The sequence below is a fragment of the Pseudophryne corroboree genome, chromosome 3 (assembly GCF_028390025.1).
Source record: "Pseudophryne corroboree isolate aPseCor3 chromosome 3, aPseCor3.hap2, whole genome shotgun sequence".
NCBI classification, from domain to species: Eukaryota; Metazoa; Chordata; class Amphibia; order Anura; family Myobatrachidae; genus Pseudophryne; species Pseudophryne corroboree.
This window is the reverse complement of record NC_086446.1, coordinates 752,874,349-752,900,898: the sequence shown is the minus strand read 5'-3', so window position 1 is coordinate 752,900,898 and position 26,550 is coordinate 752,874,349. Positions and strand designations below refer to the sequence as shown.

General features: G+C 47.6%; 1 protein-coding gene across 2 annotated transcripts in view; it reads left to right on the top strand.

Annotated features, from left to right (window-relative positions):
- Positions 1-807: 807 nt before the first annotated feature.
- LOC135056781 (ligand-dependent corepressor-like) overlaps positions 808-26,550 on the top strand; it is a 116,285-nt gene continuing 90,542 nt past the window's right edge. For both annotated transcript variants that reach the window (XM_063962358.1, XM_063962357.1), the window contains exon 1: positions 808-1,152. In XM_063962358.1, coding sequence (XP_063818428.1) covers positions 995-1,152 — 158 coding nt within the window. In that variant the 5' untranslated portion in view covers positions 808-994. The remainder of the gene's footprint in view (positions 1,153-26,550) is intronic.

Sequence of the window (26,550 nt, the reverse complement as noted above, 5' to 3'; positions counted from 1 at the left end):
CCAGGGCTGGGTTTCCATTCCAATCCGCCCCTGAGGACAATGACCCCAAACACACAATTGTATAATCTGTAGGCAATCCGTAGCTGTTAACCGACTAAAAGTCCCATTACTAGGCATCATGGCATGCTGGGGGGGATGCGGTCAAGATGCCGCCGGCCGGAATCCCGGCAGTCAAAATACAGACGCCGGAATCCCAACCGCCACAATCCCGACATATTCTTCCTCCGTGGGTGTCCACGACACCCATAGAGGGAGAATATAATAGTGTGCCGAGCGTAGCGAGGCACTGTGCCCACAAGGGGCTGCGTTCCGCTCGCCACCCGTCGGGATTGTGTGGTCGGGATTCCGGCGTCGGTATTTCGACCGCCGGGATTCCGGCCGGCGGCATTTAGTACTGATCCCATGCTGGGATGTATAGTTCTACAACTGCAGAAGAATCACCAGATTCTAGTATTGCAGAGCAAATCTCTCTACTGGAAAAAGACAAAACCTATGGTGGGACTTGTAGTTCCACAAATCACTTACCAAACAGCATTGCTAAGCAGCTCTCTCTCTTCCTATAGGTCTATGTTGGGACTTGTAGTTCTACAAGTCACTTACCACCTAGTATTGCTGAAAAGCTCTCTCTTCCTATAAATCTATGCTGGGATTTGTAGTTTCACAAGTTTTATGTCCTGCCCCTAGCGGTCTGTGTGAGCACATCTGGGCATGCTGGGACTTGCAGTCACCCCGTGCACGGAGTGGCACCAGTGACCACGTGGCATGTGCCTGCCACTCAGCCCTTGCTATGTGCAGTATTACCATGGCTACCGCAGTCCTGCCCGGGACCCGGGGGACAGGAGTCAGGCCGGGAGGGGACACCGGCCGCCGGCACCGAGCGACTCCCGCTCACGGTTCCTGTCAGTCACTCAACTCACACCCACCGCGTGTGAACGAGCTGACGTCACGCTGTCCACTCTCCTCCACGCACGGGGAGAGAGGGAAGGAGGCAGGGATGATGATGATGGGCGGAGGGGGAGGAGGGTCCGTGCGCGCCCGCGCGAGGGGGGCCAGCAGAAAATGGCGAGTGTGTGTAAGAGCCAGCAATGCTGTATCGAGAGGCGCGGCTTTCGCCAGGAACTTGACTCGTGGCGGTACAAGCTCATTCACTGTGTAGGTAAGCCCTTCTCCCCCCTTCCCGTACACCCCCCACACTGTGACCCGGAACCGGCGCCCACCTCCGCTGCGTGTACCGGCCGCTGAGAGAGAGAGAGAGAGAGAGAGGGGGGCGCGCGCCGGCAGCGCTGAGGGGGAGAGAGAGGTAGTGGCGCGCGGTCATACCCCCCCTCCCCTCAGTCCGGTTCCCCAACCGCCTCACTCTGCGCGCGCCCGGAGAGAGAGAGCGCGCCGCTTCAGCTCGGTCCCGCGGCCCAGTTGGGACCGGTCACGGGTGGCCGTGGAAGAGTCAGTGCAGTTTAGAGTTGTTGGGGTTTATTTTATTCCCCTTCCCCCCCAGTAATCAATAAACCTGCCACCCTCCTTCTCCTCCTCGCTAGGAATCTACCCCTCAGCCGGCCGTTTCCGTTTGGCGAGCTCGGGGGTGGGCGTGCCCGTGGGTGGGGGGGAGCCAGAGAGATACTCGCGCCGCTCGGCCCGCGCTGCCGCCAGCGCAAGGAGGAGGAGGGGGTGCGCCTGCTGCTGCTGGAAGAACACCCTCCCCTCCAGTGCGCGCCCCCGACACTCCCCCCTCCCTCTAATTGCCCAAAATTCATCCCCCCCCCCCTTCCTCCCCCCTGTACAGTGCAGGAGCTCTCCAGCAGCGCTACCTGTCACCCTGCCCCCTGCACCGGTGTAATGCGCTGACCCTCCCACTGATGGGGTGCCCGGGGCTGTGGGGTGACTGCTGCTATCAGGTAATTGCCTCCAGCAGGCAATCTGCATTTACATCCCAGGGTCACAGATCAGCCCTAATCTGATTTCTTCTTTTTATTTTTATTGTTTGTTTTTGGCTCTTTGCAATTTGCAGCTCTGACAAATTTTTGGGTGTGTAATTTTTTTGTGTGTTTTTTTTGCTGTTTGCTTAATTAAAGAAACTCGATGCTCTGCGCCTCTCCCCCTCCCTGCTCTCTGCAAACACTTTTTTTTTTTTGTGTGTGTTCCTTGAATGGTGGGCAGGGAGGGGGGTGAGGCTCAGGAGAAGGGGGTGGTGTGGGGCCTGAGGCCTAGCTCAGCTGCTGGTGGTGCTGCCGCCCTTCCCGGAGGAACCTTCCTCACCCCCCCCCCCATGATTAAGGATCACTGTAGTCCCCGAGGATCCGCTCTTATGAGGAATCAGAGAGATCTCCTTTTGATGGCCGCAGAATGCTGGGGGGGATGGGCGAAGGCTGAATGAGAACTCCCCTATTACAGTATGTCTTATTTTTTATTTAATTTTTTTCCCCCTCTGAGGTCCTGTTTCCCTCCCCTCTACCCTCCCCTGAATCTGATCGACTATATTAAAATCCTGAATGATGAGTATTACACATAGAGATCCGAGCCCCCCATGTCAATTTAGAAAACAAAGTTGCTAGGCTTTTGTTTTTTCTTAGCCTAGCTCGCCCGTTCATATGCAGCCCCTCCTCACTAATTTGTTTTTGTGCTATTGTTATGGTGCAATGGCTTTTTGTGTAATTAATTTCCACCTTTACGGGTGTGTTTTTTGGGACAGCGGATGTTGGCGTAGTTCAGTTGCCAAGGGCAGGTGCTGTTTCTAGGTGAAAGTTAATTTTATCCAGCGCCGGTCTTAAGGTATCACTCTGCTTTGACATTTTTTTTTTTAGCAATGCCCATTATGCAAATTTAGCTTTCGTTCCGATGTAATTTCATGCTGTGATCACGTTTCTTTGTCCCCTGCCTGAAACAGTAACTGAGCGCTTTATTAAAAAAAAAATATATTTTATTTAATTTTTAAAATAATTTGGATCTTTCAATGTGATTGATAGAGAGCTAAATAGTTTCATTCCTGACACGTTTTCAGGCGTTCTGGGGAAATATTTTGAGAACTGGAGGCTTATTAAAACGTATTTTGCTTTTTTTTTTTTTAATCATGACATTCTCTCACTGAGCAGTGGTGTCAGGAAGAGGTTACGTTTCCTAGAAATGTGTTTTGTGTTTCTATTCGTAGCCATAGGAAAATGCTGAACAATTTGCCCTAAAAGAATGATTTTGGGTTATTGTGTATCTATTATGTCCTAAGAGAGTGAGTATTTTATTTAAAATGTATTTTAATATGTTTTATCTATTATCCTTTATATATTTTTGTAACAGTTTCAAGTCTGTCCTTTTAGCAAAATTTGTTTCTTGCAAGCGATATATTGATATCATTAGTGTGTGTGTATGTATGTAGTGTTTGTGTGTACGATAATGTGCAAATATACAAACACCCGAGGTTGCATTCAATAACATTTTAGCTCTACCGCAGGCTTATACTGTTTGTAAACTTCAGTGTTTGGCAATTCATGAGTAATTTAGTTTATTTGTGTTACTGAACTCTTGCACAATTTGTGGCACTCCATCTGCTATGGAACTACATATCCCAGCATGCACTTCCAGAGTTTTGCTGGGTATTCTGGAATTGCCACACAATACCTACCCCTGGCTCTAGCGCTAGTTAGTTAATTGAAAGATAATACTACAAGATAGTAGGCACTTGTTCTGGGTTGCTTCGAATTTGGGAAATCTTATGAGGTATGTGTTTCCAAAATATAAGTGACCATTATTACAGAATCATTATTGACACTCCATCTGAATTCCGCTGCAGACAAAGCCAGCTGAATTAGACATATAGGGGGGCTATTCAATTGTTTGAAAAGTCAGTTGGATGTCTGTGTTTTTCCTATCTAATACACAGGAAAAAACAGGCACCCAACCGAATTTTCAAACAATTGAATTCCCCCCTTAGTGTTCTAGTACTGAAAGGGGATTTAGGACTTTGGCTGATGATCTATAGAAAGTGAATTGCTCATCTTTAACGGCTTAGTGACTTCACAGCTGAAAAATGTCATAAACCTTTTCTTAACATAGTTAATGTTTCTGTTGCGCTATGAACTTGAGCAGTTTTGGAAGTGGTTTTTGGAAAATATAAAAATGTCATTTTACTTTAACAATTCAACATATTTATTTATATTACTGTTACATCTTATCTCTAACCTTCGCAGAGTACTTTCTGCACCAAATAGAAGGTCAGAAGATGCGTACTTTATTGCCAGTTTGACATGTAAGTTAAAGTACACTTTTTAACAAAAGGGTTCAAAGTTTAGAATCGCCAACTATTTTATCTTTACGACAATGACACAGGCCTTAAATTGATTGGTTTTTATGGTACAGCTTTGCATATTGAACTTGGGAATGACTCGTACGTATGTATACTTTGGGGTGTTAAAAAGTTCCTCTTAAGTTAAAATGTAACCCATGTTATTGCAGAGATACTTCTTACTTATATAATCGACAGGTAATTTTAGCTTAGTTTAACTTTTGCAAAAAAGTGAAATGGACGTGTTTTTTTTTTTTTTTTTTTTCATATTGCAAGCTTTTTCACTTTTAAAATATGTATTAATTGGCATTCATTCATGCTGGTATTTAGGTACAGGTTGTCGAGCGCAGTGACGGGCAACAGGCGGGCCCATCGCGCCTCCCACCTGCGGCCCTTGCTCAGCTCCTTCCTGCCTTATTGTCATATTTGTTTGTTATAGCTTGTAACACTTGTTTAAAAGGGCTGCTGATGTTTTTAGAGATGGGTGTCTTTCTTTAATGTATTGTTTCAGCTTATTACTGAGATTTAGGGTAATACGCGGCTCTTTTGAAGGTTATAGAGGCCTTTGAAGTTTGCCTGTCACTGAGTGTAGCGTATTCCAAAAAAAAGCACGTGCCAAGAATACGCGTACAAGTGTTCTGTTTATGCGTACGTTTTCCCTATGAATGAGTTGAGAAGTGTGTAGCTGTTAATTAGCCCCAATGTACAGTAATGGTTATTTTTTACCATGAACCCTTTTTGGGTTGGAGTCTAATATTCAGCAGAGCCTGTTGGTTCAGATCTCCCTGTTCAGCAATTTCCTCTTCTAGGAATGATGGTTGGAGATCCGTACTCCAAATGCTCAACTGCATTAGTGAATAATTTGGAATGCGGCTTGATCGCTTCAGATGTTGAATGATTGCTTTTATGGAAATTCAGTATCATTAGGCTTACCATGGCTGTGTGACTCCAGAAATGTAACATGTCCACCAAGCATATTCCAGATTAATGCAGTTGCTTGGTCCTCTTTGTGGGGAGATTAGAGCACTGTTTTTAGGAATAATTGGAAAAAGGTGAAGCTGTTCAGAAAATCAATGCTCAATATTTCCTTTCAGCTGAAATATAAATTTTCAGCATTTCTTGTCATATTTTCTCTATCGTCCTAAGTGGATGCTGGGGTTCCTGAAAGGACCATGGGGGATAGCGGCTCCGCAGGAGACAGGGCACAAAAAAGTAAAGCTTTACTAGGTCAGGTGGTGTGCACTGGCTCCTCCCCCTATGACCCTCCTCCAGACTCCAGTTAGATTTTGTGCCCGAACGAGAAGGGTGCAATCTAGGTGGCTCTCCTAAAGAGCTGCTTAGAGAAAGTTTAGTTTAGGTTTTTTTCTTTACAGTGAGTCCTGCTGGCAACAGGATCACTGCAACGTGGGACTTAGGGGGAAAGTAGTAAACTCACCTGCATGCAGAGTGGATTTGCTGCTTGGCTACTGGACACCATTAGCTCCAGAGGGATCGAACACAGGCCCAGCCGTGGAGTCCGGTCCCGGAGCCGCGCCGCCGACCCCCTTGCAGATGCTGAAGCGTGAAGAGGTCCGGAAACCGGCGGCTGAAGACTCCTCAGTCTTCATAAGGTAGCGCACAGCACTGCAGCTGTGCGCCATTTTCCTCTCAGCACACTTCACTGGGCAGTCACTGAGGGTGCAGAGCGCTGGGGGGGGGCGCTCTGAGAGGCAAATATAAACCTTATACAAGGCTAAAAATACCTCACATATAGCCCATAGGGGCTATATGGAGATATTTAACCCCTGCCTGACTGGAAAAATAGCGGGAGAAGAACCCGCCGAAAAAGGGGCGGGGCCTATCTCCTCAGCACACGGCGCCATTTTCTGTCACAGCTCCGCTGGTCAGAACGGCTCCCAGGTCTCTCCCCTGCACTGCACTACAGAAACAGGGTAAAACAGAGAGGGGGGGCACATTAATGGCTATATATATATATATTAAAGCAGCTATAAGGGAGCACTTAATATAAGGATATCCCTTGTATATATAGCGCTTTGTGGTGTGTGCTGGCAGACTCTCCCTCTGTCTCCCCAAAAGGGCTAGTGGGTCCTGTCTTCATTAGAGCATTCCCTGTGAGTTTGCGGTGTGTGTCGGTACGTGGTGTCGACATGTATGAGGACGATATTGGTGTGGAGGCGGAGCAATTGCCAAATATGCAGATGTCACCCCCCAGGGGGTCGACACCAGAATGGATGCCTTTATTTGTGGAATTACGTGATGGTTTATCTTCCCTTAAACAGTCAGTTGAGGACATGAGGCGGCCGGACAATCAATTAATGCCTGTCCAGGCGCCTCAAACACCGTCAGGGGCTGTAAAACGCCCTTTGCCTCAGTCGGTCGACACAGACCCAGACACGGGCACTGATTCCAGTGACGACGGTAGAAATTCAAACGTATTTTCCAGTAGGGCCACACGTTATATGATTTTGGCAATGAAGGAGACGTTACATTTAGCTGATACTACAGATACCGTAAAACAGGGTATTATGTATGGTGTGAAAAAACTACAAACAGTTTTTCCTGAATCAGAAGAATTAAATGACGTGTGTGATGAAGCGTGGGTTGCTCCTGATAAAAAGTTGATAATTTCAAAAAAGTTATTGGCATTATACCCTTTCCCGCCAGAGGTTAGGGCGCGCTGGGAAACACCCCCTAAGGTGGACAAGGCGCTCACACGCTTATCCAAACAAGTGGCGTTACCCTCTCCTGAGACGGCCGCACTTAAGGATCCATCAGATAGAAAGATGGAAGTTATTCAAAAGAATATATACACACATGCAGGTGTTATACTACGACCAGCTATAGCAACTGCCTGGATGTGCAGTGCTGGAGTAGTTTGGCCAGAATCCCTGATTGAAAATATTGATACCCTAGATAGGGACAATGTTTTACTGTCGTTAGAACAAATAAAGGATGCATTTATCTATATGCGTGATGCACAGAGGGATATTTGCACACTGGCATCTCGGGTGAGTGCTATGTCCATTTCAGCCAGAAGAGCCTTATGGACACGACAGTGGACAGGCGATGCGGATTCAAAACGTCACATGGAGGTTTTGCCGTATAAAGGGGAGGAGTTATTTGGAGTTGGTCTATCAGACTTGGTGGCCACGGCTACTGCCGGGAAATCCACTTTTTTACCTCAAGTCACTCCCCAACAGAGAAAGGCACCGACCTTTCAACCGCAGCCTTTTCGCTCCTACAAAAATAAGAGAGCAAAGGGCTTGTCGTACCTGCCACGAGGCAGAGGAAGAGGGAAGAGACACCAACAGGCAGCTCCTTCCCAGGAACAGAAGCCCTCCCCGGCTCCTGCAAAAACCTCAGCATGACGCTGGGGCCTCTCAAGCGGACTCGGGGACAGTGGGGGGCCGTCTCAAAAATTACAGCGCGCAGTGGGCTCACTCGCAGGTAGACCCCTGGATCCTGCAGATAATATCTCAGGGGTACAGGTTGGAATTAGAGACGGATCCTCCTCATCGTTTCCTGAAGTCTGCCTTACCAACCGTCTCTTCCGAAAGGGAGAGGGTGTTGGAAGCCATTCACAAGCTGTACGCTCAGCAGGTGATAGTCAAAGTACCCCTATTACAACAAGGAAAGGGGTATTATTCCACTCTATTTGTGGTACCGAAGCCGGATGGCTCGGTAAGGCCTATTCTAAATCTGAAGTCCTTGAACCTCTACATAAAAAAGTTCAAGTTCAAGATGGAGTCACTCAGAGCAGTGATAGCGAACCTGGAAGAAGGGGACTTTATGGTATCCTTGGACATCAAGGATGCGTATCTACACGTTCCGATTTACCCCGCACACCAGGGGTACCTCAGGTTCATTGTTCAAAACTGTCACTATCAGTTTCAGACGCTGCCGTTCGGATTGTCCACGGCGCCTCGGGTCTTTACCAAGGTAATGGCCGAGATGATGATTCTTCTTCGAAGAAAAGGCGTATTAGTTATCCCATACTTGGACGATCTCCTAATAAGGGCAAGGTCCAGAGAACAGCTGGAGACAGCTTTAGCACTATCTCAAGAGGTGCTAAGACAACACGGGTGGATTCTGAATATTCCAAAATCCCATTTAATCCCGACAACTCGTCTGCTGTTCCTAGGAATGATTCTGGACACGGTTCAGAAAAAGGTTTTCCTTCCAGAGGAAAAAGCCAAGGAGTTATCCGATCTGGTCAGGAACCTCCTAAAACCAGGAAAAGTGTCAGTACATCAATGCACAAGAGTCCTGGGAAAAATGGTGGCTTCTTACGAAGCAATTCCATTCGGCAGATTCCATGCAAGAATATTCCAAAGGGATCTGTTGGACAAATGGTCAGGGTCGCATCTGCAGATGCACCTGCGAATAACCCTGTCACCAAAGACAAGGGTGTCACTTCTGTGGTGGTTGCAGAAGGCTCACCTATTAGAAGGCCGCAGATTCGGCATTCAGGATTGGATCCTGGTGACCACGGACGCCAGCCTGAGAGGCTGGGGAGCAGTCACACAAGGAAGAAACTTCCAGGGAGTATGGACGAGTCTGGAAAAGTCTCTTCACATAAACATTCTGGAACTAAGAGCAATCTACAATGCTCTAAGCCAGGCGGAACTTCTCCTGCAAGGAAAGCCGGTGTTGATTCAGTCGGACAACATCACGGCGGTCGCCCATGTAAACAGGCAGGGCGGCACAAGAAGCAGGAGTGCAATGGCAGAAGCTGCCAAGATTCTTCGCTGGGCGGAGAATCACGTGATAGCACTGTCAGCAGTGTTCATCCCGGGCGTGGACAACTGGGAAGCAGACTTCCTCAGCAGACACGATCTTCATCCGGGAGAGTGGGGTCTACATCCAGAAGTCTTCAACATGTTAATAGACCGTTGGGAAAGACCAATTGTAGACATGATGGCGTCTCGCCTCAACAAGAAACTGGACAAATATTGCGCCAGGTCAAGAGATCCACAGGCAATAGCTGTGGACGCACTGGTAACTCCTTGGGTGTACCAGTCAGTGTATGTGTTTCCTCCTCTGCCGCTCATACCAAAGGTATTGAAGATCATACGGCAAAGAAGAGTAAGAACAATACTAGTGGTTCCGGATTGGCCGAGAAGGACTTGGTATCCGGAACTTCAAGAGATGCTCACGGACGAACCGTGGCCTCTACCTCTGAGAAGGGACCTGCTACAGCAGGGTCCCTGTCTTTTTCAAGACTTACCGCGGCTGCGTTTGACGGCATGGCGGTTGAACGCCAGATCCTAAAAGGGAAAGGCATTCCAGAAGAAGTCATTCCTACCTTGATTAAGGCACGGAAGGAAGTCACCGTGAAACATTATCACCGCATTTGGCGAAAATATGTAGCGTGGTGCGAGGATCGGAGGGTTCCGACGGAGGAATTCCAACTGGGTCGTTTCCTACATTTCCTGCAATCAGGATTATCTATGGGTCTCAAATTGGGATCCATTAAGGTTCAAATTTCGGCCCTGTCAATATTCTTCCAAAAAGAATTGGCCTCTGTCCCTGAGGTCCAGACTTTTGTCAAGGGAGTACTGCATATACAGCCTCCTGTGGTGCCTCCGGTGGCACCGTGGGATCTAAATGTAGTTTTAGATTTCCTCAAATCCCATTGGTTTGAACCATTGAAAAAGGTGGATTTGAAATATCTCACATTGAAAGTGACTATGTTACTAGCCCTGGCCTCTGCCAGGAGAGTATCTGAATTGGCGGCTTTATCTTATAAAAGTCCTTATCTAATCTTCCATTCGGATAGGGCAGAACTGCGGACTCGTCCGCATTTTCTCCCTAAAGTGGTATCAGCATTTCATCTGAACCAACCTATTGTGGTGCCTGCGGCCACTAGCGACTTGGAGGACTCCAAGTTGTTGGACGTTGTCAGAGCCTTAAAAATATACATTGCAAGGACGGCTGGAGTCAGAAAATCTGACTCGCTGTTTATATTGTATGCACCCAACAAGTTGGGCGCACCTGCTTCTAAGCAGTCGATTGCTCGTTGGATTTGTAACACAATTCAACTTGCACATTCTGTGGCAGGCCTGCCACAGCCTAAAACTGTAAAAGCCCACTCCACAAGGAAGGTGGGCTCATCTTGGGCGGCTGCCCGAGGGGTCTCGGCATTACAACTCTGCCGAGCAGCTACGTGGTCGGGGGAGAACACGTTTGTAAAATTTTACAAATTTGATACCCTGGCAAAGGAGGACCTGGAGTTCTCTCATTCGGTGCTGCAGAGTCATCCGCACTCTCCCGCCCGTTTGGGAGCTTTGGTATAATCCCCATGGTCCTTTCAGGAACCCCAGCATCCACTTAGGACGATAGAGAAAATAAGAATTTACTTACCGATAATTCTATTTCTCGGAGTCCGTAGTGGATGCTGGGCGCCCATCCCAAGTGCGGATTATCTGCAATACTTGTACATAGTTATTGTTAACTAATTCGGGTTATTGTTAAGGAGCCATCTTTAAGAGGCCCTTTCTGTTGTCATACTGTTAACTGGGTTTAGATCACAAGTTGTACGGTGTGATTGGTGTGGCTGGTATGAGTCTTACCCGGGATTCAAAATGCCTCCCTTATTGTGTATGCTCGTCCGGGCACAGTACCTAACTGGAGTCTGGAGGAGGGTCATAGGGGGAGGAGCCAGTGCACACCACCTGACCTAGTAAAGCTTTACTTTTTTGTGCCCTGTCTCCTGCGGAGCCGCTATCCCCCATGGTCCTTTCAGGAACCCCAGCATCCACTACGGACTCCGAGAAATAGAATTATCGGTAAGTAAATTCTTATTTTAGCTCTCTTAGGAACTGAAAAGCATCACTAAACTGTTCTTGTGGAAGCCTGATATGCATTCTTTTTGCATAATTTGGTATTTAGTTAATTAGTCTTGGGGGTTTGATTCATATGTTTTTTTTTTTTTTTTTTGTGTGGCTCCATTGATAAAGGGCACATGCAAATTCATTTTGATAAATTACAAGCACCGTAGATGAGTTTTTTTTACTGTAATACAGTCAGCCATATTAAGATGCAGCACAACCAGTGGTGGTGATACATCATTCAATCACTGATCACTTTAGTGAAATTGTGTTGATGGTGTGATTGCTTTTAGCGTTTCATGAATTTTTCAATCTTGCCTTTCTAAGTTTTGTATAGCTATTAAAAGCCATACAATACATTTTGAGCTGACAAGCGTGAAGCTTATTGGACAGATGCTTGTGGCCGAGTGCTTTTTACAACCTGTATTGCGGTGTCATTGCGACCATAGCTATAACCCTATTTTCCATAGAGTCATGCAGCATTTATCGCCGGCTCTTTCAGTAGTGAAATTGTAAGGTTTAGGTTTTGTAAGGGGGGCAAATCAATTCAGCGGGAAGTGCTGCGATTGCGCACTTATCCACCCTTTACTATAGTGCTGACATTGCAAGTATTTCCCTTGCATCTCTGTAGGGTGCGAGTGGGAAAACTTGCGATGCCGGACCTGCACATCAAGTCCTTCACTTTGAATTGAATTCTCCCCAAAGTGTCAATTTGAAGGCAAATTCAACTCCATACGAGGGGAAACCAGCCATGCTGGCATGCATGACAGTGCAAGGATCTGAATATTTCCTCATAAAAAGGACATCTCATAAAATGCTTGTTCTTTAGAGGAAAAAAGAAAGCGGCTATTATTTTAATACTTTTTAGCTTTGGTTTTACTATTTATCGTCTAGCTAGATGTGGAATATGTTTGTGATACATGTCTTTTTGATTTTTGTAGATGTTACATTTTTTTTATTTTTTTTTAGTTCGCTTGGTAATTGAAGGCTGGTATTGGGAAATCCTGCTCAGTTTTCATGCAGTGTTTGCATTTAGGTGCTTGTACGCTAAAATGGCGACGAGAAACTCCAAACAAAGGACTTTATTCAAGTTTGTTAGCAAACCAAAAGAGCAAGCAACTGGACAAAACCATGCTGCACTGCAGGTGGGACAGATATAACATGTGCAGAGAGAGATAGATTTGGGTGGGGTGTGTTCAAACCGAAATCTAAATTGTAATGTAAAAATAAAGCAGCCAGTATTTACCCTGCACAGAAACAATATAACCAACCCAAATCTAACTCTTTCTGCACGCTACAGCTGCCCTACCTGCAGTGCGACATGGTTTTGCCCAGTTGCTTGCTTTTTTGGTTTGCTAAAAAAAACGGATTAAGGCCCAAAAGCCCCTAATCACTGGGTACTATAGTGCATGCTCCAGCCAATCACCTTAGTCAGGGCTGCCAATGAGATGCTCTTTAGGTGGGAGAGTGTACTTGACTGCTCTCTTACGGTGCTGGGATACAGCGGCCTCCTGCTGCAGCTGCTCTTACATAAGGATGTTTGCAGCCGGCTCCTACATTCCACTGCGAAACACAAGTGCTGCTTTAGCTGCTGTGCCGGCAAGAGATTCATATGGGCTGTTGACGTAAGTTTTGACTTACGTGAAGACCAAAAATGGTTTGTGTGTTGTGCTGATGTAAAGGGACATCTGTGTACTGCAATAGAGATTAAAGATCCACTAATGGATGAGCAAAATATTATGGGGAAAATTGTGCCGCTGGGTATCGCGGCGATGGCTGGGTGCACAGATATCGTCCAGTTACCGTAGTGCCGACTTTGGACCTGCTGATGTCGCAAGTTTTCTTGCAATGTGCAGTTCTAAAACGGCAAATCGCGTACAGTTGAATTACATCCAGTATTTGATGGACATATAAGAAAGGTATATGGGGTGGTGTGATGGTCATTTAAGCTGCCTTTAGGCAGGTTTGAGGGGCATTTATGATTATGTGGGGGGAAACTGATAGTTTGGGGACAAGTAAGGGGCATCTCGGAGATCAAATACTGTACATGAAAGGTCCCACGTACCCACATAATTACAAACTTAATGCAATCACTATACGTCACATTTAATAGGTATTGTGATCTATATCAGACAGTCTCATTAAACAGCTGTATATGTTTGCTCGGTAGATCCAAAATAAATAGTGTCTGCGGGGTCTAAACGTTGCGTCTGGAGCCTGTTGCTGCGTGAATCCTGGTGCATTGTAATAACAGCTGCACATAAGTACAGGTATAATAGCATTAGTACAAGTTAACAACTGCCGTTGTACCATAGCGGATATCCTAGCAGCAGACCTGCACCCGTTCTTCTTGAGGAAAATAAAGTGGGCAGCAGACACCTTCGGGGGAATTCAGTTAGTAATGGGACTTACCGCGTGCTTGTAGCTTCAGGGTAAGCCCCCAAGGCTAATGCACAAGTCATAGATTCCAGGTTAAGTTTCTGGAGCTATGCAAATATAGGGGTCAATTCAATTCTGCAACTTATGAATAGCGCCGGGAATTGGCTCCCGACGCTATTCAATTCAGCTCCAGTTAAGTCGGCGATGGCCTGTTCTCGCCGACTAAACAGGTTGAATTGTCGGGAGAACAGGCATTCTCCGACTTAACTCCCCGGCGCGAGGCTGATTCCCGACAGAATCAGCCTCGCGCCGGCCGCGAGGCAGCACTTTTGTCGGGTTTCTTCTCTCATCCCCCAGGGATGAGAGAAGAATTCCCGACAATTGCGGGTCACTAGCAGATGAATTGAATAGCGTCGGGAGCTAATTCCCGGCGCTATTCACAAATTGCCGAATTGAATCAACCCCATAGTGTGTGTGTCGCCCCTCCCAGGATTAGGGCAGGGCGCCGAGGTGCCGGGCAGGTAGCGCTTGTCACTTTTGGGGATGGTCCGGCCTCTCCACGTCTCTAATGGGGGTGTGCCCCAGCCTTGGTGTCACTGATATGGGCGTGTCCAGCAGCTACGGGGATGCTGAGCTTCCCCCAAGCTCTCCCTTTAATGTGAATAGATGCCGTGTGCGATGGCAGGATGTTTTAGTAGGGTGCCACTAAAAGTGCAAAGTGCATTTTTCCCTTTAAAATTCTGCTAGGGTGCGGCACCCTGCTAAAACGGTTTCGGTATGAATGGTCGACAATGTTAAGGTCGACACTCATTAGATCGACCACTATTGGTTGACATTGACATGGGCTAAAGGTCGACACATGAAAAGGTCGACATTAGGTTTTTGTACCCTTTTTTTTTTTTTTTTCTGCATAAAGTGATGGTGAACCCCAATTAGTGCACCGCATCCCCTCGCTGCGCTCGGCACAGGTTACCTTTCCCAATCGTAGTCCACGTGGATCGTAAAGTATGAAAAAGTTCCAAAAAAAGAAAATGTGAAACTTGTGTCGACCATTAGGCCATGTCGACCTAATGAGTGTCGACCATCTGACCGGATACTTGCTAAAACAGCCTAGCGTGAAGTCAAATCTGCACTTAGTGAAACCTCCGGGCTTAGTGAGAGCAGTTATTGAATAGCTCTTGCCTCCTAACCTTGGAGCTAAATGCCCACTGTGGCCAGAGACGAGAACCACATGGTCTTTATGGCACCATGGCACTGAGGGAGTTAAACCTTGTGCTTCTACATCATTTTTGAACGGACCACTCAATGCTGAGGCGCAAGTCAGTAGCGGATCTTGCCACGGGCAAGCAGGACTTTTGCCCGGGGCGCCGCCATCCGGAGGGTGCCGCATCATGGCAAGATTCACTACTCTGTGCTGGCCGCTGTGTCCCCCGCTGGTCCCGCTGTGAAGGAAACTAGATGCTACGCGTCTAGTTTCCCTTCGTGTAGAGGACATTTGTTGTGCGGTGCGCGATGATGTCATCGCGCACCGCACAGCATTGTGGACTGACAGACGCTAGGGGTCATAATTGACCTCTAGTGTCTGTCATCCGAGGAAAGGAGCGGCGCCGGCGGAGATCTGAACGGGGATAGTAAGTATTTTTTTTTTCTTTCAGCGGCAATACTCCACTGTACAGAGGGCGTGACTGACCACGCCCCCTGTATGAAGCCACACCCCCTTTTCCGCCCGGGGCGCCAAAGGGTCTAGAACCGGCGCCAGTTGTACATGTAATAACCGCTGGCAAGTCGCAGGACTGCAGCCTGGAATGCTTAGACCCATGTCACAGTGTAAGGCTGGTCATTGCGTGATGCTGACACTAGTGCAACAGTAATGCACACCTATATGTATAGATCATCAACTGTATTAAAAATAAATATATATATTCTCAAAAAAATAAAGGGAACACTAAAATAACACATCCTAGATCTGAATGAATGAAATATTCTTATTAAATACTTTGTTCTTTACATAGTTGAATGTGCTGACAACAAAATCACACAAACATTATCAATGGAAATCAAATTTATTAACCCATGGAGGTCTGGATTTGGAGTCACACTCAAAATTAAAGTGGAAAAACACACTACAGGCTGATCCAACTTTGATATAATGTCCTTAAAACAAGTCAAAATGAGGCTCCGTAGTGTCTGTGGCCTCCACGTGCCTGTATGACCTCCCTACAACGCCTGGGCATGCTCCTGATGAGGTGGCGGATGGTCTCCTGAGGGATCTCCTCCCAGACCTGGACTAAAGCATCCGCCAACTCCTGGACAGTCTGTGGTGCAATGGAGCGAGACATGATGTCCCAGATGTGCTCAATTGGATTCAGGTCTGGGGAACGGGCGGGCCAGTCCATAGCATCAATGCCTTCGTCTTCATCTCAGTACCTAATGGCAGTCAGGCTACCTCTGGTGAGCACATGGAGGGCTGTGCGGCCCCCCAAAGAAATGCCACCCCACACCATTACTGACCCACTGCCAAACCGGTCATGCTGGAGGATGTTGCAGGCAGCAGAACGTTCTCCTTGGCATCTCCAGTCTCTGTCTCGTCTGTTACGTGCTCAGTGAGAACCTGCTTTCATATGTGAAGAGCACAGGGCGCCAGTGGTGAATTTGCCAATCTTGGTGTTCTCTGGCAAATGCCAAATGTCCTGCGCGGTGTTGGGCTGTAAGCACAACCCCCACCTGCGGACGTCGGGCCCTCATGGAGTCTGTTTCTGATCGTTTGAGTAGACACATGCACATTTGTGGCTTGCTGGAGGTCGTTTTGCAGGGCTCTGGCAGTGCTCTTCCTGTTCCTCCTTGCACAAAGGCGGAGGTAGCGGTCCTGCTGCTGGGTTGTCGTCCTCCTACCGCCTCCTCCACGTCTCCTAATGTACTGGCCTGTCTCCTGGTAGCACCTCCATGCTCTGGACACTACGCTGACAGACACAGTAAACCTTCTTGCCACAGCTCGCATTGAAGTTCCATCCTGGATGAGCTGCACTACCTGAGCCACTTGTGTGGGTTGTAGACTCCGTCTCATGCTACCACTAGAGTGAAAGCACCGCCAACTTTCAAAAGTGACCAAAACCTCAGCCAGAAAGCATAGGAGCTGAGAAGTGGTCTGTGGTCACCACCTGCAGAACAACTCCTTTATTGGGGGTGTCTTGCTAATTGCCTATAATTTCCACCTGTTGTCTATTCCATTTGCACAACAGCATGTGAAATTGATTGTCAATCAGTGTTGCTTCCTAAGTGGACAGTTTGATTTCACAGAAGTGTGATTGACTTGGAGTTACATTGTGTTGTTTAAGTGTTCCCTTTATTTTTTTGAGCAGTGTGTGTATGTATGTATGTATGTATGTATGTATGTATATATATATATATATATATATATATATATATATATATATATATATATATATATATATATATATATTTATTTGTGAAGCACTACAGCTGATCTGCAATGCATTGGTCTATACAGCAGATTATATGTATTCTGTAACCTATTTAATATTTAAGATGTTTGTATTTTAAAGGGAAAAATGCACTTCTGCTACTTATTCGGTCTTTGGTTTTAGTAGCATTTTCTGTGACTCTGGGATGCTAATTGCAGTTTCCTAGCAGGAGGTCTGATGAATGCCAAGACCTATTGATGTTGGTCCGTGCACGGCAGGTGGTGATCCTGGAGTTGCAGCTTCCTGGGAGAAGGTATTAGTTAAGGGAGACTTCTGTGTGTATCTATGTAAAGTGTCAGGAAGGCTTGGAATCAATTATTTTACTGCAAAGAGATGTGCAGGGGAGGATGAAAAACCATTTATTCATTTAGTAAGTCGAATGCAAACCTTATTGCTGCATAAACTATATACCTGTAGATACTTTGGGGTATATGCAATTCCGGACGAATTGCGGCACTTTTTCGCCCGTTTTTAAATTCGACACCATTCGACCGTCGAATTCCGGCAGGTGGGTGCCGGAATTCGACATATTCAATAAAAAAAACGGATTTGACAGTGTCGCTGTCGAAAAACGTCCGAATTGACGGATTTTGATTCGATTTTAAAAATGTGAAAAAAACGTTAAAAAACTGAAAAAAAAGTTGCGTGGGGTCCCCCCTACTAAGCATAACCAGCCTCAGGCTCTTTGAGCCGGTCCTGGTTGCCAAAATACGGGGGAAAAAATGACAGGGGTCCCCCATATTTTTTGTACCGGCACCGGGCTCCACTAGCTGGACAGATAATGCCACAGCCGGGGGACACTTTTATACTGCTCCCTGCGGCCGTGGCATTAAATACCCAACTAGTCACCCCTGGCCGGGGTACCCTGGAGGAGTGGGGACCCCTTCAATCAAGGGGTCCTCCCCCAGTCACCCAAGGGCCAGGGGTGAAGCCCGAGGCTGTCGTGTCTCCCCCCCCCCCCCCCATCCAAGGGCTGCGGATGGGGGGCTGATAGCCATGTGTAAAAATGAAAGTATTGGTTTTTGCAGAAGAACTACAAGTCCCAGCAAGCCTCCCCGCAAGCTGGTACTTGGAGAACCACAAGTACCAGCATGCGGGGGAAACGGGCCCGCTGGTACCTGTAGTTCTTCTGCAAAAAAATACCCAAATAAAAACAGGACACGCACACCGTGAAAATACAACTTTATTTCACACATGCCGACACATACATACTTACCTATGTTGACACGCCGATTGCCACGTCTCCAATGTCGACGAATCCAGGGTACCTGAAAATAAACTTAATACTCGCCTAAATCCAGTGTCCAGTGATATTTGTAATCCACGTACTTGGCAAAACAAAAAAACGCATTTACCCGATCCACACGGACTGAAAGGGGTCCCATGTTTACACATGGGACCCCTTTCCCCGAATGCAGAGACCCCCCGTGACTGCTGTCACAGAAGGTCCCTTCAGCTAATCAGGGAGCGCCACGTCAGGGCACTCTCCTGATTGGCTGTATGCGCGTCGGAGCTGTCAGACGCGCATCGCACAGCCCCCTCCATTATCTTCAATGGGAACTTTGCGGTCAGCGGTGAGGTCACCCGCGGTCAGCCGCTGACCGCGGGTAACCCCACCGCTGACCGCAAAGTTCCCACCATTGAAACTAATGGAGGGAGCTGTGCGATGCACTGTCTGCAAGCTCAGACGCGCAAAGCCAATCAGGAGAGTGCCGCGAAGTGGCGCTTCCTGATTGGCTGAAGGGACCCTCTGTGACAGTACTCACAGGGGTTCTCTGCATTCGGGGAAAGGGGTCTCATGTGTAAACATGGGACCCCTTTCAGTCCGTCTGGTTCGGGTATGCTTTTTTTTGTTTTGCCAAGTACGTGGATTACAATAAAAGAACCGGACACTGGATCAGGTGAGTATAATTTTATTTTCAGGTACCCCGGACGTCGACTTTGGAGACGTGGCCAGAGTCGGCGTGTCAACATAGGTAAGTATGTGTGTCGGCATGTATGTAATAAAGTTATACTTTCACGGTGTCTGTGTCCTGTTTTTATTTGGTATTTTTTTTGCAGTAGAACTACAGGTACCAGCGGGCCCGTTTTACCCCCGCATGCTGGTACTTGTAGTTCTCCAAGTACCAGCTTGCGGGGACTTGTAGTTCTGCTGCAAAAAACAATATTCTTTCATTTCACAAAAGGCTATCAGCCTCCCATCCGCAGCCCATGGATGAGGGGGAAAGCCTCGGGCTTCAGCCCTGGCCCTTGGGTGGCTGGAGGGGGGGACCCCTTGATTGAAGGGGTCCCCACTCCTCCAGGGTACCCCAGCCAGGGGTGACTAGTTGGGGTTTTAATGGCACGGCCGCAGGGACCGATATCAAAGTGTCCCCCAGCTGTGGCATTATCTCCCCAGCTAGTGGAGCCCGGTGCTGGTTCCAAAAATACGGGGGACCCCTACGCTTTTTGTCCACCGTATTTTTGGCACCAGGACCGGACGCAGAGCCCGGTGCTGGTTCTAAAAATACGGGGGATCCCCTGTAATTCTCCCCCCCCCCCCCCCCCCGTATTCTTACAACCAGGACCGGCTCAAAGAGCCCGAGGCTGGTTATGCTTAGGAGGGGGGACCCCACGCATATTGTTTTCTTCTGATATTTAACCCATTCCATAAAAATAAAATAAAAATATTTTTAAAAATATATAAAAAAATACTTGTGCCTCCTAAATAGACAAACCAAGTACCTAATCCCTTCTAATATAAATAGGTATGCTATTACCAATAAAAAAAACACACAAAAAAACATGTTTTTAAATTTTTTTATTAGATTCCGCCAGAAAAGTGAGGCGGATTGAAAATGACGAATTTACTGTCTAAAAGCACTGTTGTCGAATTTACAAACTTCAATTGAATATACTTTTGTCGAAATGCCGCATTTGTACCATTGCAGAAATGTCGAATTCGTCAAATGTCGAATTTCAAAAAGTCGAATTTTGACAGTCCGTTTTTTTGACAAAAAGTACTGAATTGCATTGTTGATTTTTTATTTTTTTATTTTTTTTAAATGTCCCGTTTTTCGACATTTTCGGGAATTCGACCGCAATTGCATATACCCCTTTGAATCTGTGTGATAAATATATCAAAGGAGAATTGTAAATTGCCAGTTCCTGTGTAATGTGAGCTGTACTGTGTCTTCTGACTATATATAAAGGCCCTGAGAGAGTGAGATCTCTTCTGACTTAGAAGAGAGTTCTACATCTTACATCCTAGAGGATACTGGGGTTCTTTTTAGTACCATGGGGTATAGACTGGTCCACTAGGAGCCATGGGCACTCTAAGAATTTGATAGTGTGGGCTGGCCCCTTCTACCAGGCTCAGTTTAGAAAATGTGCCCGGAGGAGCCGGTCACGCTTATGGAAGCTCCTGAAGAGTTTTCTTTATTTTATATGTATGTTGTTTTCAGTCAGAGCTGGTTGCCACCAGCCTGCCTACCTCTTGAAGGGTTAATGGTCCCTTTCCCCGCTGACAGGACACTGAGCTCCTGAGGGAACTATTCACAAGCACCACCATGGCGAGCGTACATTCCCGCAGCACGCCGCCAACCCTAACAGAGCCAGAAGAATGAAGAGTGGTGAGTACTAAGCCGGCGTCCCGGCTAGCGGGTCACCGGCCATTATGGCAGCATGAGTCTCAGTACACAGTACCCACACTGTCAAAAACAGCCTTAAAAAGTTTTTTCTCTAACGTCCTAAGTGGATGCTGGGGACTCCGTAAGGACCATGGGGAATAGCGGCTCCGCAGGAGACTGGGCACAAAAGTAAAGCTTTAGAACTACCTGGTGTGCACTGGCTCCTCCCCCTATGACCCTCCTCCAAGCCTCAGTTAGATTTTTGTGCCCGAACGAGAAGGGTGCACACTAGGTGGCTCTCCTGAGCTGCTTAGTGAAAGTTTAGTTTTAGGTTTTTTATTTTCAGTGAGACCTGCTGGCAACAGGCTCACTGCATCGAGGGACTAAGGGGAGAAGAAGCGAACTCACCTGCGTGCAGAGTGGATTGGGCTTCTTAGGCTACTGGACATTAGCTCCAGAGGGACGATCACAGGCCCAGCCATGGATGGGTCCCAGAGCCGCGCCGCCGGCCCCCTTACAGAGCCAGAAGACAGAAGAGGTCCGGAAAATCGGCGGCAGAAGACGTCCTGTCTTCAACAAGGTAGCGCACAGCACTGCAGCTGTGCGCCATTGCTCTCAGCACACTTCACACTCCGGTCACTGAGGGTGCAGGGCGCTGGGGGGGGGGGGGCGCCCTGAGACGCAATAAAAAACACCTTGGATGGCAAAAAATGCATCACATATAGCTCCTGGGCTATATGGATGAATTTAACCCCTGCCAAAATACATAAAAAAATGGGAGATAGGCTCCGCCCCCTTATCGGCGGCCTTATCTCCTCAGCACACTGACGCCATTTTCCCTCACAGCTCCGTTGGAGGGAAGCTCCCTGACTCTCCCCTGCAGTCACTACACTACAGAAAGGGTTAAAAAAAGAGAAGGGGGGCACTAATTACGCGCAGTATTAAAGATACAGCAGCTATAAGGGGAAAAACACTTATATAAGGTTATCCCTGTATATATATAGCGCTCTGGTGTGTGCTGGCAAACTCTCCCTCTGTCTCCCCAAAGGGCTAGTGGGGTCCTGTCCTCTATCAGAGCATTCCCTGTGTGTGTGTGCTGTATGTCGGTACGTTTGTGTCGACATGTATGAGGAGAAAAATGATGTGGAGACGGAGCAGATTGCCTGTAATAGTGATGTCACCCCCTAGGGGGTCGACACCTGAGTGGATGAACTGTTGGAAGGAATTACGTAACAGTGTCAGCTCTGTATAAAAGACAGTGGTTGACATGAGACAGCCGGCTACTCAGCTTGGGCCTGTCCAGACGTCTCATAGGCCGTCAGGGGCTCTAAAGCGCCCGTTACCTCAGATGGCAGATATAGACGCCGACACGGATACTGACTCCAGTGTCGACGGTGAAGAGACAAATGTGACTTCCAGTAGGGCCACACGTTACATGATTGAGGCAATGAAAAATGTTTTACACATTTCTGATAATACGAGTACCACCAAAAAGGGGTATTATGTTCGGTGAGGAAAAACTACCTGTAGTTTTCCTGAATCTGAGAAATTAAATGAGGTGTGTGATGATGCGTGGTTTTCCCCCGATAACAACTGATAATTTCTAAAATGTTATTGGCATTATATCCTTTCCCGCCAGAGGTTAGGGTGCGTTGGGAAACACCCCCTAGGGTGGATAAAGCGCTCACACGCTTGTAAGAACAAGGGCTCTACCCTCTCCTGAGATGGCCGCCCTTAAGGATCCTGCTGATAGAAAGCAGGAGGGTATCCTAAAATGTATTTACACACATACTGGTGTTATACTGCGACCAGCAATCGCCTCAGCCTGGATGTGCAGTGCTGGGTTGGCGTGGTCGGATTCCCTGACTGAAAATATTGATACCCTAGATAGGGACAGTATATTATTGCCTATAGAGCATTTGAAAGATGCATTTCTATATATGCGTGATGCACAGCGGAATATTTGCCGACTGGCATCAAGTCAAAGTGCGTTGTCCATTTCTACCAGTAGAGGGTTATGGACACGACAGTGGTCAGGTGATGCGGATTCCAAACGGCATTTGGAAGTATTGCCTTATTAAGGGGAGGAGTTATTTGGGGTCGGTCTTTCAGACCTGGTAGCCACGGCAACAGCTGGGAAATCCACGTTTGTACCCCAGGTCGCCTCTCAACATGAGAAGACGCCGTATTATCAGGCGCAGTCTTTTCGTGGGCAAGCGGGCAAAAGGTTCCTCATTTCTGCCCCGTGACACAGGGAGAGGAAAAAGGCTGCAGAAATCAGCCAGTTCCCAGGAACAGAAAACCTCTCCCGCCTCTGCCAAGCCCTCAGTATGACGCTGGGGCTTTACAAGCAGAATCAGGCACGGTGGGGGCCCGTCTCAATGAATTTCAGCGCGCAGTGGTCTCACTCGCAAGTAGACCCCTGGATCCTTCAGGTGATATCTCAGGGGTACAAATTGGAATTCGAGACGTCTCCCCCTCGCCGTTTCCTAAAGTCGGCTTTACCGATGTCTCCTTCTGACAGGGAGACAGTTTTGGAAGCCATTCACAAGCTGTATTCCCAGCAGGTGATAATCAAGGTAACCCTCCTGCAACAGGGAACGGGGTATTATTCCACACTGTTGTGGTACCGAAGCCGGACGGCTCGGTGAGACCGATTCTAAATCTAAAATCTTTGAACACTTACATACAGAGGTTCAAATACAAGATTGAGCCACTCAGAGCAGTGATTGCGAACCTGGAAGAAGAGGACTACATGATGTCTCGGTACATCAAGGATGCTTACCTTCATGTCCCAATTTACCCTTCTCACCAAGGGTACCTCAGGTTTATGGTACAGAACTGTCACTATCAGTTTCAGACGCTGCCGTATGGATGGTCCACGGCACCCCGGGTCTTTACCAAGGTAATGGCCGAAATGATGATACTCCTTCAAAGGAAGGGAATTTTAGTTATCCCTTACTTGGACGATTCCCTGATAAGGGTAAGATCCAGGGAACAGTTGGAGGTCGGTGTAGCACTATCTCAGGTAGTGTTGCGGCAGCACGATTGAATTCTCAATATTCCAAAATCGCAGCTAAAAGATTCCGACGACTCGTCTTCTGTTCTTAGGGATGATCCTGGACACAGTTCAGAAAAAGGTGTTTCTCCCGGAGGAGAAAGTCAGGGAGTTATCCGAGCTAGTCGGGAACCTCCTATAACCGAGCCAAGTCTCAGTACATCAATGAGATGGTTCTGGAAAAAATGGTGGCTTCCTATGAAGCAATCCCATGCGGCAGATTCCACGCAAGAACTTTCCAGTGGGACCTGCTGGACAAATGGTCTGGCTCGCATCTTCAGATGCATCAGCGGATAACCCTGTCACCAAGCACAAGGGTGTCTCTCCTGTGGTGGTTGCAGAGTGCTCATCTTCTAGAGGGCCGCACATTCAGGACTGGGTCCTGGTGACCACGGATGCCAGCCTGCGAGGCTGGGGAGCAGTCACACAGGGAAGGAATTTCCAGAGCTTAGGGTCAAGCCTGGAGACATCACTTCACATAAATATCCTGAAGCTAAGGGCCATTTACAATGCTCTAAGCTCAGCAAGACCTCTGCTTCAAGGTCACCCGGAGTTGATCCATTCGGACAACATCACGGCAGTCACCCACGTAAACAGTCTTAAAGTGCCCTGTCTCCTGCGGAGCCCGTCTATTCCCCATGGTCCTTACGGAGTCCCCAGCATCCACTACGGACTACGAGAAATAGATTTACCGGTAAGTAAAATCTTATTTTTTTCTCTCCGACAAGTATTGGTGTACGTTATAGCTATATAGAGCCATCCTGCTATCCATGTATCTGTCACTTGTGACCCCGTATAAAATTAGTTTGAGCAGGTACAAAAGTCCCCAAAAAACCTGACGAGACAATGTGAAAGTAACTTGCAGAACTGGCATCATCAGGAAACAGACAAATTGTTTTCAGTACAAGTGTTCTTGGAAAGGATTTTTGTTTGCTATGTGTGTGTGTTTTTTTTTTTTTTTTTATGAATAGCTAGAAGTTGGCTTGACAATGCATAAGAATGTTTCTGGAAAATATTAGCATTGATGGCTTGTAATATAACATTGTGACTATTGTTGAAACATTTTATATACAATTGTACAATTGTATTTGAGTGCATTTAAGTAATGGGTGCCGAACTGGCGATTTTATTCAGTTGTTCTGTAGATGGGTAAAAAAATGCATCAGTTGCCCGTTACTTATTGCGCCCAAATGCACCAGGTTTAGATGGGAGATACAGACGCCCCCCCAAAAAACGAATTGAATCACCCCCCTAGATGAACCTGATTTAGTGTTGTGGTTTTTATTTTTGTCTTTCCTCCTCTGTTTGTTCTCTCTCAAGTGCATCTCCCCTCCCCCCCCCCCTCCCCCACACCATCTCTCTTACCCCTCCTTTGTCTATTCTCATATTAGCACTTGATTTTCTTTTATAGACTGTCCTTAGCATTACCTTTTTACTTTTCATCGTTAATATTGCACATTTAGGCCCTCATTCCGAGTTGTTCGCTCGGTAAAAATCTTCGCATCGCAGCGATTTTCCGCTTAATGCGCATGCGCAAGGTCCACACTGCGACTGCGCCAAGTAAATTTGCTATGCACTTAGGAATTTTACTCACGGCTTTTTCATCGTTCTGGCGATCGTAATGTGATTGACAGGAAATGGGTGTTACTGGGCGGAAACAGGCCGTTTTATGGGCGTGTGGGAAAAAACGCTACCGTTTCCGGAAAAAACGCAGGAGTGGCCGGAGAAACGGGGGAGTGTCTGGGCGAACGCTGGGTGTGTTTGTGACGTCAAACCAGGAACGACCAGCACTGAACTGATCGCAGATGCCGAGTAAGTCTGAAGCTACTCAGAAACTGCTACGAGGTGTGTAATCGCAATATTGCGAATACATCGTTCGCAATTTTAAGATGCTAAGATTCACTCCCAGTAGGCGGCGGCTTAGCGTGAGCAACTCTGCTAAAATCGCCTTGCGAGCGAACAACTCGGAATGACCTCCATAGTACGCATATCACACAGCTGCTGCATGGTAATATGCTAATGCTGCAGAAGAGACGTCTTGTGTGAATGGACACCTCCTGCAAGCTTCTCTGATCAGCTGCTGTGTCTGAGGACGCAGCATTGGATTCCCTGCATGATCATGGGACAGCTGAGTAACCCGCCGTTTACGCAGGATGACTGGAGAATTTCTGATGAAGCCAGTGAAGCTGCGTCGCGTGGGCGCGCACAGAAAATGGGGCCCACGCGCCCCTGTTTTCTGCAAACCTGCCTGTGGGGCCCCCCCCCCCTCCTCCTACTCCAAACCCCAGCAGCACGTCTGTCATTCTGCAGCGTTTGGGGCACTGCGAGCGACAATGCAGCACCTGATCTACACATGCACAGTGCAGCTCTCGCAGGTGGTATTCAGCATGCCGGTTGTTGGGATCCTGGCGCTCAGTATACCGGCGTCGGAATCCCGACACCCGGCATACCGACACCTATTCTCCCTCTTGGGGGTCCACGACCCCCCTGGAGGGAGAATAAATAGCGTGGCACGCGTTGCGCCCCACCGTGCCCGCAGCGTGGCGAGTGCAGCAAGCAATATCTGTCACCCAGGGATCCAGGCCGGATGATACCCAGACGTGACTGAAGTGTCAGAGTCTCGCTCCCACTGGCCCCACCTCCAGGCTGCGCGGTCCACCGTCATGCGGAGGACTTTGGAGTACCTGCAGCAGGCTGTTCCTGGGAACCTGCATCGGCAGGTTTCTTGGGCTTAACTCGACCTACCCTAAAGAAGGTACTGAACGGTCTGGTCTTTCTAGGCTTGTTAGGCCGAAAGGGCTGTGTTGCAGATGAAGAGAAGGATTTCTTCGGAGCAGGTGCAGCTGAGGGAAGAAACTGAGACTTACCCGCTGTAGTGGTGGATATCTACGCATCTAGAGCTTCCCCAAAGAGAGCCTGACCT